Genomic DNA, 13,572 nt, shown 5'->3' with positions numbered 1-13,572 from the left:
GCCGCTTGATCGGCTAAGATTCTACAGCCACGTGACGTCTTACTAGGTTTTCTAGCAAACTCAATAGTGGTTGCGTGTGCTTGATCGTGTGCCCAGCTTTCATGGCAAGTGTTTATGCATGTAGGCTATACATTTTTTTATTGTGGTAGTTAGCTAAAATAGATGGTTAGAGATAAGCGAACATGCTGGAGGGAGGAGTGGTACATCCTCCCGTGCCGAAAGTCAAGTGCTGACTGAGGGGCGAAGGCCCCCAGCGACGCTTCAAGACATGTTCCCAGTGTGGACTCGTCCAGGATGGGGGAGGCAACGTTCGTGTGGGAGAAGTTAGTGGGAGAAACTTCGTACCGGAGGAGTATAAGCTGAACTGCAAGGTGGTGCAGGACTGAGTTGAGGAATGGAACTCCAGTGACAGTGAAACTTCAAGGAGTATAGGGAGCTACACGTATCTTGTGTGAAGCTGGTGGAGGTGGTCATTGACATTCAAGGACGACTTCATGTGCAGCTGATTGGAGGAACCGCAGGAGTACCTTACGTGATATTTGGAGGACCCAGATTGATGATTGTACTTAGGGGACCTCGAGTAATGGAACAGAGGATTACGGACACGTTGATGTTTAAGGGAGTGGCTTGATTGCATTTTGGCGTGAAAGGTGCAGTGCAAGGTGGGAGTGATGCTTTTTGTAGAGTAGGAAATATGTGAATATTTTATGTGCCATGTATTGCAGCCTAAAGCAGTGAAGGGAGCAGAAGGTTGTAGACTGAAGTTTAAGCAGCAGCCTGGTACAGTTATAGGTGGAAACATAAGGCGATATTGGAGTGTTATCAGTTGGTAGCTACCTAAGAGGTTGTATTGTTTTATAACTATTCCCGTATGTATATTGTGTATTAAATGTTACATTTGTTAGCTGGCTTTTGATCTTGTCCTGGAGAGAGAGACAGAGACAGGGTAATAGTGGACTATAACTAAGGGGGATTGAGAGATCATCCCCACAGTAAGGAGTGCGCGGGAAGTCACGGCGGCTCAAGAGCGGGGGGTGTACTCATCACAACTAGGCAGTGTGAGCCGTACCCCTGAAATAAAGGTGACACTGAACCCCTCTCCCAGAACCAGACGCTTACCAGGGTGATCTCAAATAATTGCAAGCACTCCAGTGTCCATTGCTGGTCGATCGATGATAGCAGGAGTGTGGTTACAAAGGTCGGCTGTTTGTTCTGTCAAGGGGTGTTGGGGGTCTGTTCGACGGCAAGTATCAGGTTGGTTCAAATAAACAAAGTTACATTGTATATAAAAAAAACCAACCCTTCCCCCTGATAGTGTAAACTCACTATATTTTTGTATTTCATAAACTTCTCCTTCCTTGAAAGGAAAGATGAGCACAGAACATCAATCCCTTAAAGATAACACGTGTGGAGGTGGTATCCCGTGACTTGAAGCTTGTCATAATCCGCCCTATCCTTTTCGTGGCTGATGACATTTGCTCTGTTATGCTCACTAAATGTTAGGTCGTCTGACATCATTATTCCCAGATCCGTCACAGTCGTCATCTCCTCCAATCTGAGGATGTAAGTGTGTTACGTGTATCCACTTGAAACTTATCCAAGTATTGTAGTTAGAATTGTTAACTTTTGTTGATGTGTTATGAGAACAGAGAATTGTGCTGATTAACTTTTTCCTGTCCTTCTCACTTGTTTTGCTTGTTTCACTACTGTTCTTTGCGTCCTGTTTCAGAACACAGAACATCCAACACTACTGTACCCGTTATTCCTATGGCCCTCATTTTATGGGCTATAACCCCAAGGTCACATTTAACAAATGTCGTTGCAAAGTCTGTCGTCCCCAACACTGACGACCCGTCGTCCACAACCAGTCGTCCCCAACACTGACGACCCGTCGTCCACGACCAGTCGACCCCAACACTGGCGACCCGTCGTCCACGACCAGTCGTCCCCAACACTGGCGACCAGTCGTCCACGACCAGTCGTCCCCAACACTGGCGACCCGTCGTCCACGACCAGTCGTCCCCAACACTGGCGACCCGTCGTCCACGACCAGTCGACCCCAACACTGACACGACACCCACAGACCCGAAAATGCAACACTTGCAAGAAAGAGATTTACTTTCACCCGGAGCGTTTTAAGACTTGCAACACAAATGGTTGAATGATGCAATAAATACTTGTTTGTGATCCAAAGAGTCGCGGGTAATTCCAAGAAGTTTCGAGTTCCAGGAAACAAAAAATCGAGGTATCTTGCGAAATTATATGAAGAAATGTTAAATAACACGAGCTCCAAAAGTAGGCAATTTGAAAGGGAAAAATTCCAAGATAACTTAATTTCAATTAAACGAGAGTTTAGAAGAAAAGTTGTGGGGGTTCCAGAGCACCCGTGGGAAGCTGGAGCATACCTGGAGAGGATTTCGGGAATAGTTCTACTCCGAGCCAGGCTCTACTTGTGATAACTTGGTCCAACAGGCTGTTCCTTGGAGCGGCCCGCGGGCCCACATATCCACCACAACCTGGTTGGTCCGGCAAGTCTTACAAGAACATATCTAAATGCTTCTTGAAGGCATCCACATTTGTTCTAGGAATGCCCCAAGAGTCTTCCGTTATTGTTGCAAGGAGTACAATTCTAATCTCTAAGGTTAATACTAGGTTGCTAGTTGTGTATTTATGTATGTCGGACATGGGTATGTGTGCGTGTCAAGTACTCAAGAGACTGAACTTTCCACAACGGAGACACTAAATTTTACTCATTGACTATTACTCTCATTGAGTAATTACTCTTTTTGGGTGTCTTGCAAAGTGGGAAAACCCATTTCTCCGTACTGCATTCGTGCACATGTTCTATTACTTCGTCAACCTGTTTTTGGTTCCAAGAATCAGTGTCCCCGCGGTCCTGTCTCTGACGAGGCTTGCTGGTCCGGTCGACCGGGCCGCAAGGGACTACGATCACAGGAACCAATAAGAGGTAGGAACAGATAGGTACACAACCGTTGTGACAGTTGCCTTAGGCTTTCGTCAAGTCTGTATGTGACCTAGATAGTTTAGTTCACTCTAATGCCTCCTATGTGGAGTGGTGCGGTCTTCGCTGTTGTTATATCGGGGATAACACCAGTATTTGGGCTCCGTCTCCAAATAATGTTTAGGACCTGTGACGGTAAACCACAAGAATTGAACAAAGAAACTAAGCCAATAAATGATTTTTCGTGCCTGGTAAAAAATACTACAAAACTTGAACATTGTTGGCTGTAACAATCCATTTTTGTATGTTCGACCGAACATTTGTTAACAGTACAGTACTATTATTTGAGGAAGACTCAACCTAAAGTCATAATCAGCGTCCACGAGAGCCCATGGTAAACACTATACTTGGCACTGACAATGGTTACTAAACTTTAGCTTCGGATATGCTGAGTATTCACATTCATTTAAGCAGATCATCCAGCATAGCTACTCCTGGGCAACCCGTTCTCGCACTTGCGTACAGTCCATATTGACTTGTTAAATAAGTGCATATGTGACGTACTAATTTATTGTGAATATTTTAGTTTACCTTGAAAAGCTTCATAGAAAACACCGACCTTACCTAACCTTCTTAGTATGTTAAGATAAGCATCTTATTGCTTCGTAATTACAATTATTACTTAACCTATTATAGGTATAGGTTGCAATTACAATTATTACTTAACCTATTATAGGTATAGGTTGCAATTACAATTATTACTTAATCTATTATAGGTATAGGTTAAGTAATAATTGTAATTACGAAGCAATAAGATGCTTATCATAACGTACTAAGAAGGTTAGGTAAGGTCAGTGTTTTCTATGAAGCTTTTCAAGGTAAACTAAAATATTCACAATAAATTAGTATGTCACATATGCACTTATTTAATAAGTCAATATTGACTGTATGAAAGTGCGAGAACGGGTTGTCCTAGGTTGAAATGTTTGTGGGCAGAGATGAGGAGGCCAGCTGGTGCAGGTCAGCCGGCCGCCACCAGGGGCACCACGACTCAAGGAGGTGGTGAGGATCACAGTACCTGTCTGACGGAGACCCGACACATGCACGAGTCTAGTTCCCCCGTGGAGGCGTTGGCGGTCATCTTGCAGGTGAAGGTGAAGCGACTGTCCCACCTCACCGCGTGCTCCGCCACCATTAATCTGAGGAAAGAACACTCTCTTAGTCAACCCTTCAACCTCCCAACACCACATTCTCAACACCTGGACTACGGCCGGCTTATTCTGTAATACAGAAACAACACAATCAGTATTCCTACAACCTGGTAGTTTTCAATTACCAATAGTGAATATATACAGGTGTGTGTAGGGATGTAAAATATGGTTAAATTAAGAAGCATACATTAAATGAAGCACTTAAGCTAAATTCCACTAATTTCGCACGCTATAAAATGTTGGTAATTACCGAGTACACCACCTAAAGTCCACCTCAACAAGGTGGCTATTGTAAGCCCAGGTGGGAGAGCCCAGGTGGGAGAAGTGGAACAAGTAGTGGTGATTGAGAGGTATGCGGGACTGATAGCGACATCCGGGGGGGTGGGGACGTCACGTGGACTTCCCTCGTCCTGACCATGGTCTATACCACCACCACTGTCACCAGTCACTGTCACCAGTCACTGTCACTGTCACCAGTCACTGTCACCACCACTGTCACCAGTCACTGTCACCAGTCACTACCACCAGTCACTGTCACCAGTCACTACCACCAGTCACTGTCACCAGTCACTACCACCAGTCACTGTCACCAGTCACTACCACCAGTCACTGTCACCAGTCACCGTCACCAGTCACTGTCACCAGTCACTGTCACCAGTCACTACCACCAGTCACTACCACCAGTCACCGTCACCAGTCACCGTCACCAGTCACTGTCACCAGTCACTGTCACCAGTCACTACCACCAGTCACCGTCACCAGTCACCGTCACCAGTCACCGTCACCAGTCACCGTCACCAGTCACCGTCACCAGTCACCGTCACCAGTCACCGTCACCAGTCACTGTCACCACCACTGTCACCAGTCACCGTCACCAGTCACCGTCACCAGTCACCGTCACCAGTCACCGTCACCAGTCACCGTCACCAGTCACTGTCACCAGTCACTGTCACCACCACTGTCACCAGTCACCGTCACCAGTCACCGTCACCAGTCACTGTCACCAGTCACTGTCACCAGTCACTGTCACCAGTCACTGTCACCAGTCACCGTCACCAGTCACCGTCACCAGTCACCGTCACCAGTCACTGTCACCAGTCACCGTCACCAGTCACTGTCACCAGTCACTGTCACCAGTCACTGTCACCACTACATTGTTACCAGTAAATATAAAGCTACGCAAAAAGAGAGCAGTGTAGGTCAGACTGCGAGATGCAAGCACCAGTGTAGCCTATGAAGGCCATCAACCAGGATGATTGGTTAAGAGACCGTGCCGGTGGGGCAATGATCCCTGGAAACCCGTTAAGAGAAACAGTAATGGTAGCTGCTCAAATGAAACTAGTGCCATCTGACCCCCACCTTGGCACCTTCTGCTCCCCCTTGTTGCGTGTTGTTAAGGGGCAACACGTGTCTTCAAAGACCCAATTTCCTGCCCCAGCGCGCCCCTTCCCCCTCTCCCAGGTGGCCCATCACCCCCCCTCCTCTCCCAGGTGGCCCATCACCCCCCCTCCTCTCCCAGGTGGCCCATCACCCCCCCCTCTCCCAGGTGGCCCATCACCCCTCCCTCTCCCACGTGGCCCATCACCCCCCCCTCCCTCTCCCAGGTGGCCCATCACCCCCCCTCTCCCAGGTGGCCCATCATCCCCCCCCCTCTCCTAGGTGGCCCCCCTCCCTCACCTGTGGTTTACCTTTCGCATGTTCGAAAGTTGTTCTCTTAGGCCCACTGGAGGTCAGACTTTTTTCAGCTTGATCAGTAAGGCTGTTGGTGGCAGCAGTTGCTACCACACCCGGCACACTTCCAATTCTTGTGGCCCGTGGTCCAGGGCAACCTCCCAGGGCCACGGGAGGCCCTGGGAAGGTGCCCTGGGCCATATTATTATTATTGTTTATATAATATTAATATATATTATATATATATATATATTATATATATATTATATATATATTATATATATATATAATATATATATTACATATATATATTATATATATATATATATATATATATATATATATATATATATATATATATATATATATATATATATATATATATATATATATATATATATATATTTGTTGTAGTGAGCAGGGCGAGAACAGGTTGAGTTACCTCATCCCGTTGTGTGTATTTATACCTCAATAAACTTATTTCAAGGTGAGGCCCGCCAGTGCCCCAGTTTGGGAGGCCGGGCCCGCAGTGCAGGTGTCCTGACTTGTCTCCCGCTACACCTAATATCCCTTATAATCAATACTGTCCCTAATACTTCCACACCACTGCCCATCCTCCCCCCCCCAAATCCAGTCAACCCAACGCCCCCGCATCTCCTCACACCCACACACTCCTCCCCACACCCACAGGTAGCACTTAAAACCCCGACATCCTCGAAGACTATCTTTACGGGCTATTCATGCCCGTGCCACCTCTTGGGTGGCTTAATCTTTATCAATCGAAGACTACCACACTGAGGTCACAACGCACGGGGGGGGGAGGGGGGGGGGAGCAGCATGACAAAACAGGAGAGGCCCAAGAGCCTCGATTCTCTGGACGAAAACCCCGCCCCACAGTATATAATCCCCAGATGAGTTATATATGTATTTATATAAACAGTTCATATATGTGTATGTATGAACAACTCGATAAATATGTATGACAACTCGATAAATAATAATAATAAAATAAAGAGCCTTAAACAGAATAACATGTGTGGAAGCATCGGAATGTGTATATATGAATGCTACACAGTATTCATCTATGGACATCCATATATGGTGAAACACATGTGAAGAACCTCTCGCACACTCACAGCTCCCTGACAAGAGGGAGCCAGCTTAGCTTAGCTGCCAACACTCACACATCGTGTCAGCAAGGCGGACAGCCCGCCTGCTTTCATACCTCTCACTGTATTTCCCACTTCTATACTTTCCTTCACCTATGCCTCTCCTTCCTCTTTACTCCCCCCCCCCCCCAAAAAGGAGGGAGACAGGTCAGAACCTGTCAAAAACCTAAAATGAAACATGTCTGAAAGAAGGAAGTAATAACTTGTACAACTGGACTTGGTGCTGACGAGGCGGGCCTTTACCCTTGGGGTCTTGGTTGGGTGCCGAGGTCAGCAGCGGCCATACTCTTCTCGGGGCGCAAGGTGTCAAAACCGTTTATAAATTGGATGAAAGCGTGTTAATGTTTGGGTGAACTGCCCCACTAACCTGTAGACGAGCTCTATACTCCCACCAACTCCAAATAAAAAGCACGCACGTGCACACCACTTTCCATGAAGCGTGACACAGGATCTAGAAATACAACATTGACGCCAGCCAATGTTGTAAACATTGTGACTGCTGGCCTGTTGTAACTACAGCTCTGTCACAGGTTAACAATATGCCCGAGGTAGACTGGCGCTCACGAAGCCAAGGATAAGCATACTACACTCCAAGCATTTTCCGTCATACAACCGTCAAGCCTCAGTAACCATTTCATTACCACGCACACACTAGGCCTATACAACAACAACAGCCACCTAACGCCATAGGCCAACACTTGTTAAAATCTCGAGTTAAGGTAATGCATAGACCTAATAATGTATTTTACTTCACTAGCACACCCTAGCTTATTGCTAGACCAAATCTGGTAATGATTTGAGCAGTTTTCCAGAGTTATCATCCTGGATGGAGCGTAAATCTTCTAGTTTAATTGTCCATGTGACCAATATTCCTGACCAACCTGATTGTTGAAGCCGCTGTACGAAGTCTGATCCCAGCATCACAGCCCGAGTGATTGTGATCAGGTATCCTTCACGAGGGTTAATTAACTTCTCGAGTGAAGGAGCAGGTCGTCTAGTTTTACTTTGTGGATTATTACACATTGGCTTCTGTCAGGAAACTATAGATCCATTTGCCTATTTTTCCGGTAATTCCTTTTTGAACGCATTGTGTGTGCAGTAACAACATGGTCACATTTGTCGAAGCCTTTTGCGAAATCTGTGTTAATTACATCATCGTTTTGTTTGTCTTCCATGGCATCTAAGGCCATGGTATCATAATACTCACCTAGTTGTGCTTGCAGGGGGTTGAGCTTTGGTTCTTTGGTCCCGCCTCTCAACTGTCAATCAACTGGTGTACAGATTCTTGAAACTACTGGGCTCTATCATATCTATATTTGAAACTGTGTATGGAGTCTACCCTGTCAATTCCTCTGAGAATTTTATAGGTAGTGATCATGTTTCCCCTAACTCTTCTGTCTTCCAGTGTCGTGAGGTTTAGTTCCAGTAATCTTTCCTAGTAGCTCATTCCTCTCAGCTTGGGGGACTAGCCTGGTGGCATACTGCTGAACCTTTTCTAACTTAGTTTTGCGTTTGATTACATGTGGACTTGACAAGGTACGGGCTCTATGCAGAAGTCGCATATTTCAGTACTGGTCTGACATAGGTAGTATACAAGGTTCTGAATGATTCCTTACACAAGTTTCTGGAAGCAGTTCTTTTGTTCGCCAGCCTTGCAGACCACTCTGATGTTATCCTTTTGATGTGGGGCTTCAAGAAACAGGTCTGGTGTGATATCAACCCCCAGATCTTTTTCTCTTTCTGACTCCTGAAGGATTTCCTCTCCCAGATGGTATCTTGTGTTTAGCCTCCTGCTCCCTACGCCTATCTTCATCACTTTGCACTTTCTCGCGTTAAACTCTAGTAGCCATTTGTTGCACCGTTCCTTCAGTCTGTCCAGGTCATCCTGTAGCCTCTTGGTGTCCTCTGTCTTAATCCTTCTCATAATTTTAGCATCAGCAGCAAACATCGAGAGGAACGAGTCTATACCGTCTGGAAGATCATTCACGTATATCAGAAACAACTCGGTAGGTCCGAGTACAGAATCTTGTGAGACTCCGTTGGTGACATCACGCCAGTCTGAGGTCTCACCCCTTACAGTAACTCTCTGCTTCCTGTTATTTAGGTACGCCCTTATCCATATATTGGTCCAGCAACTGTGATAGGCAAGAGCGCCCTGTTCTAAAGCCATGTTGTCCAGGGTTACGGAGATGCTGAGACAACTATCGTGTTCAAGAGAGAACTTGCTGAACACCTTCAAAGGATACCTGATCAACCGGGCTGACTCTCTCACGTTAGAATGCGAACAGCTACGTTAACAGTCTGGTTGTCCAGGCCACCATCCAAAAGGCTTAGTCAGGGGCACTGACCGGGCCGCGGAGGCATTGTTTACCGGAACAAACAGGTCGAGAGTCAGACGACTGGGAGACACGGCTGATTAACGTCCCACACTTGCAACACGAAGCATTGTCACGTGAACTGTGTTTACCCGGAGAGGGAGAGGGAGGGAGGGGAGGGAGGGGAGGGAGAGGGAGGGAGAGGGAGAGGGAGGGAGGGAGGGAGGGAGGGAGGGAGGGAGGGAGGGAGGGAGGGAGGGAGGGAGAGAGAGAGAGAGGGAGGGAGGGAGAGAGAGAGAGAGGGAGGGAGGGAGGGAGGGAGGGAGGGAGGGAGGGAGGGAGGGAGGGAGGGAGGGAGGGAGGGAGGGAGGGAGGGAGGGAGGGAGGGAGGGAGAGGCAGGGAGGGGGGAGGAGGAGGAGGGGGAGGGGGAGAGGCAGGGAAGGAGTTTTTTTTTTGGGGGGGGGAGTAAAGAGGAAGGAGAGGCATAGGTGAAGGGAAGTATAGAAGTGGGAAATACAGTGAGAGGTATGAAAGCAGGCGGGCTGTCCGCCTTGCTGACACGATGTGTGGGTGTTGGCAGCTAAGCTAAGCTGGCTCCCTCTTGTCAGGGAGCTGTGAGTGTGTGAGAGGTTCTTCACATGTGTTTCATCATATATGGATGGCTATAGATGAATACTGTGTAGCATTCATATATACACACTCCGATGCATCCACACATGCGATGCTTCCACTGAGTGAATGGTTCAACAAATGGCTGTTGAAGTTCAACCCGAGTAAATGCAAAGTAATGAAACTAGGCAGTGGAAATAGGCCAGACACAGGATACAGAATAGGAGATGAAGTACTTAATGAAACGAACAGAGAGAAAGATCTAGGAGTTGATATCACACCAAACCTGTCTCCTGAAGCCCACATGAAAAGAATAACGTCTGCGGCATATGCGAGGCTGGCTAACATCAGAACAGCGTTCAGGAACCTGTGTAAGGAATCATTCAGAATCTTGTACACCACATATGTAAGACCAATCCTGGAGTATGCGGCCCCAGCATGGAGCCCGTACCTTGTCAAGCACAAAACGAAGCTGGAAAAAGTCCAAAGGTATGCCACTAGACTAGTCCCAGAACTAAGAGGCATGAGTTACGAGGAAAGGCTGCGGGAAATGCACCTTACGACACTGGAGACAGAAGAGTAAGGGGATACATGATCACAACCTACAAAATCCTCAGAGGAATCGACCGGGTAAACAAGGATAAACTATTCAACACTGGTGGGACGCGAACAAGGGGACACAGGTGGAAACTGAGTACCCACATGAGCCACAGAGACGTTAGAAGGAACTTTTTCAGTGTCAGAGTAGTTAACGGATGGAATGCATTAGGCAGTGATGTGGTGGAGGCTGACTCCATACACAGTTTTAAATGTAGATATGATAGAGTACAGTAGAATCTGTACACCAGTTGATTGACAGTTGAGAGGCGGGACCAAAGAGCCAGAGCTCAACCCCCGCAAGCACAAATAGGTGAGTACACATGTTTTATTTAAGGCTATTTATTTTTTTATTATTATTTATTCATACATACACATACATGTATATTTATATACATATACACACCTATATACAGTACATATACACATACTCGTTTTTTTCCAATTATTGGGGGAAGGGTTTCTGGTCAGTATTTAATCTGGGAATTATGTACTGTGGGGCGGGGTTTTCATCTAGTAAATCGCGGCTCTTGGGCCACCAGCTGTGGGAGCGGGGCGTCTCATCTTGGGCCACCAGCTGTGGGAGCGGGGCGTCTCATCTTGGGCCACCAGCTGTGGGAGCGGGGCGTCTCATCTTGGGCCACCAGCTGTGGGAGCGGGGCGTCTCATCTTGGGCCACTAGCTGTGGGAGTGGGGCGTCTCATCTTGGGCCACCAACTGTGGGAGCGGGGCGTCTCATCTTGGGCCACCAACTGTGGGAGCGGGGCGTCTCATCTTGGAGTAATCTTTCTAACATTGGGTCCTTTAACATTTCGATGGTGTTCCACACCCTGATGGCTTCGTGCTGCAGTCTGATGTTTAGTGGCTGTATGTTCAGGAGTTCGTAGAGCTCCTGGATTGTCTGATCATATGGTGGACGGTGTTTTGCTTTTCTCCTTAGCGCCTTATTTTGCACTGCTTGCAGTTTCTGCATGTTAGTTTTCTTCAAGGTGTGTAGTGGTACTGGGGGATACTCTAGATGCGACCGAACTAGAGCCTTATTTGGGTATATCTGAATGTGTGTACTGAGGCTTCGGAATCTACTCAGTTTTTCGTAAGGCCGCTTTGGCTTTGTTTAGTCGGTCCCTTACATGAATTTGTATCCCTGTTCTATTGATCATAAGTCCCAGTATTCTGCCTACCTCCGCATATTGGATCGGATGGTTGTCAATTATAAAGGGGTCCGGGTTTTTTTCGCAATGTATATTATCTGAAACTTGTTTGTTTGTTTGTGCTAATTTTCCATTGTTTCTCAAATTTGTTTACGAGTTCAATTGCCGCCTTGGTCTTGTCGGCTAGTAGCGGCTTTGATGGTCCCGGTTGGCATATTATTTGGGTGACATCGTCAGCGTATGTGATGTATTCTCCAAGAGGGAGAGGCAGGGAGGGAGGAGGAGGGAGGAAGAGGCAGGCAGGGAGGAAGAGGCAGGGAGGGAGGTAGAGGCAGGGAGGGAGGGGCAGGTGGAGGACACTTGCACCCGCGCTAACAGGACCTGCCCGCCAGCAGGTCCTGGTCCCTAATGTCATATCCTGGCAACATGGATCCTCCCTCTCGCAACCGTTTCCTCTCCCCCCACCACCACCCTACCCACCCTTCCACCACCACCCTGCCCACTCCCTCACCACACCCTCCCACTCCCCCGCCACAACCCTGCCCACCCTCCCACTCCCCCGCCACAACCCTGCCCACCCTCCCACTCCCCCGCCACAACCCTGCCCACCCTTCCCCGCCACAACCCTGCCCACCCTCCCATTCCCCCGCCACAACCCTGCCCACTCCCCCACTCCTCTACCACACCCTCCCACTCCCTTACCACACCCTACTCACCCTCCCACCACACTAAGTAGACTAAATGAACAGACACTTGCAAATGAAAAGGCCATGCCTGCTACGGATGTGCGACAGGTTTGCCTTAAACCAGCAAATAGCAGCACCAACTAGGAAGGAGAACACGCTGGACCTCATTTTCACCAATAATGATGAATTGATCAGGAACATAATGATTACAAATACCTGTTACTCAGATCACAACTTATTTGAAGTTCTGACAAGCTTGGGGAGTAGACCTGCACAACTGGGAGCCGGTCGGCCGAGCAGACAGCACGCTGTACTTGTGATCCTGTGGTCCCGGGGTCGATCCCGGGCGCCGGCGAGAAACAATGGGCAGAATTTCTTTCACCCTATGCCCCTGTTACCTAGCAGTAAATAGGTACCTGGGTGTTAGTCAGCTGTCACGGGCTGCTTCCTGGGGGTGGAGGCCTGGTCGAGGACAGGGCCGCGGGGACACTAAAGCCCCGAAATCATCTCAAGATAACCTCAAGATAACCCCCAGGGTACAATCCTTGCACCACTGCTCTATCTCATTCTTATCTCGGATACAGACAAAAATATTAGTCACAGCTTCGTGTCATCCTTTGCTGATACGAAAATCAGCATGAAAATTTCCACTGTAGAATTTAAAAATTACAAACCGATATTAATAAAGTCTTTGATTGGGCAACGGAAAATAATATGATGTTTAACAGTGATAAGTTTCAAGTACACAGATATGGTGGAAACGTGGAACGTCAACGAAACACAGGGTACAAGCCACAGTCAGAATTAATCATACAAGAAGAGCAACATTTAAAAGATCTGGGAATTATGAAGACTGACGACCTAACATTTAGTGAACATAACCGAGCAAATATAGCGGCGGCCAGGAAAATGAAAGGATGGATTATGAGAACGTTCAAATCCAGGGACCCCACAGCTATGATAATACTATTTAAATCACTGATGCTGTCCTGTCTTGATTATTGCTCGGTACTCGCTTCCCCTTTCAGAGTGGGAGAGATCTCTGAATTGTAGGGAAATACAGAGAACACACATCGTGTCCTGGCCGCCGTTTTATGGCCGAGGGAGGCAGGGAATTATCAGGGGAAAGCGCCAAGTCATTAGGACTATTTAGCACTTGGAAGTGGTCAGGATAAGGATTTGGGATGGGACAGGGGGTAA

General features: G+C 47.5%; 1 protein-coding gene across 5 annotated transcripts in view; it reads right to left on the bottom strand.

Moving 5' to 3' along the window:
- LOC123745301 (EEIG family member 2) overlaps positions 1-13,572 on the bottom strand; it is a 283,313-nt gene that overhangs the window by 43,144 nt on the left and 226,597 nt on the right. For all 5 annotated transcript variants that reach the window (XM_069321872.1, XM_045725708.2, XM_045725726.2 and 2 more), the window contains one exon: positions 4,041-4,161. In XM_069321872.1, coding sequence (XP_069177973.1) covers positions 4,041-4,161 — 121 coding nt within the window. The remainder of the gene's footprint in view (positions 1-4,040; positions 4,162-13,572) is intronic.

Source organism: Procambarus clarkii, chromosome 10 (assembly GCF_040958095.1).
Source record: "Procambarus clarkii isolate CNS0578487 chromosome 10, FALCON_Pclarkii_2.0, whole genome shotgun sequence".
Lineage (NCBI taxonomy): Eukaryota > Metazoa > Arthropoda > Malacostraca > Decapoda > Cambaridae > Procambarus > Procambarus clarkii.
The sequence above is the reverse complement of the archived record's forward strand: the minus strand, read 5'-3'. Positions and strand labels throughout refer to the sequence as shown.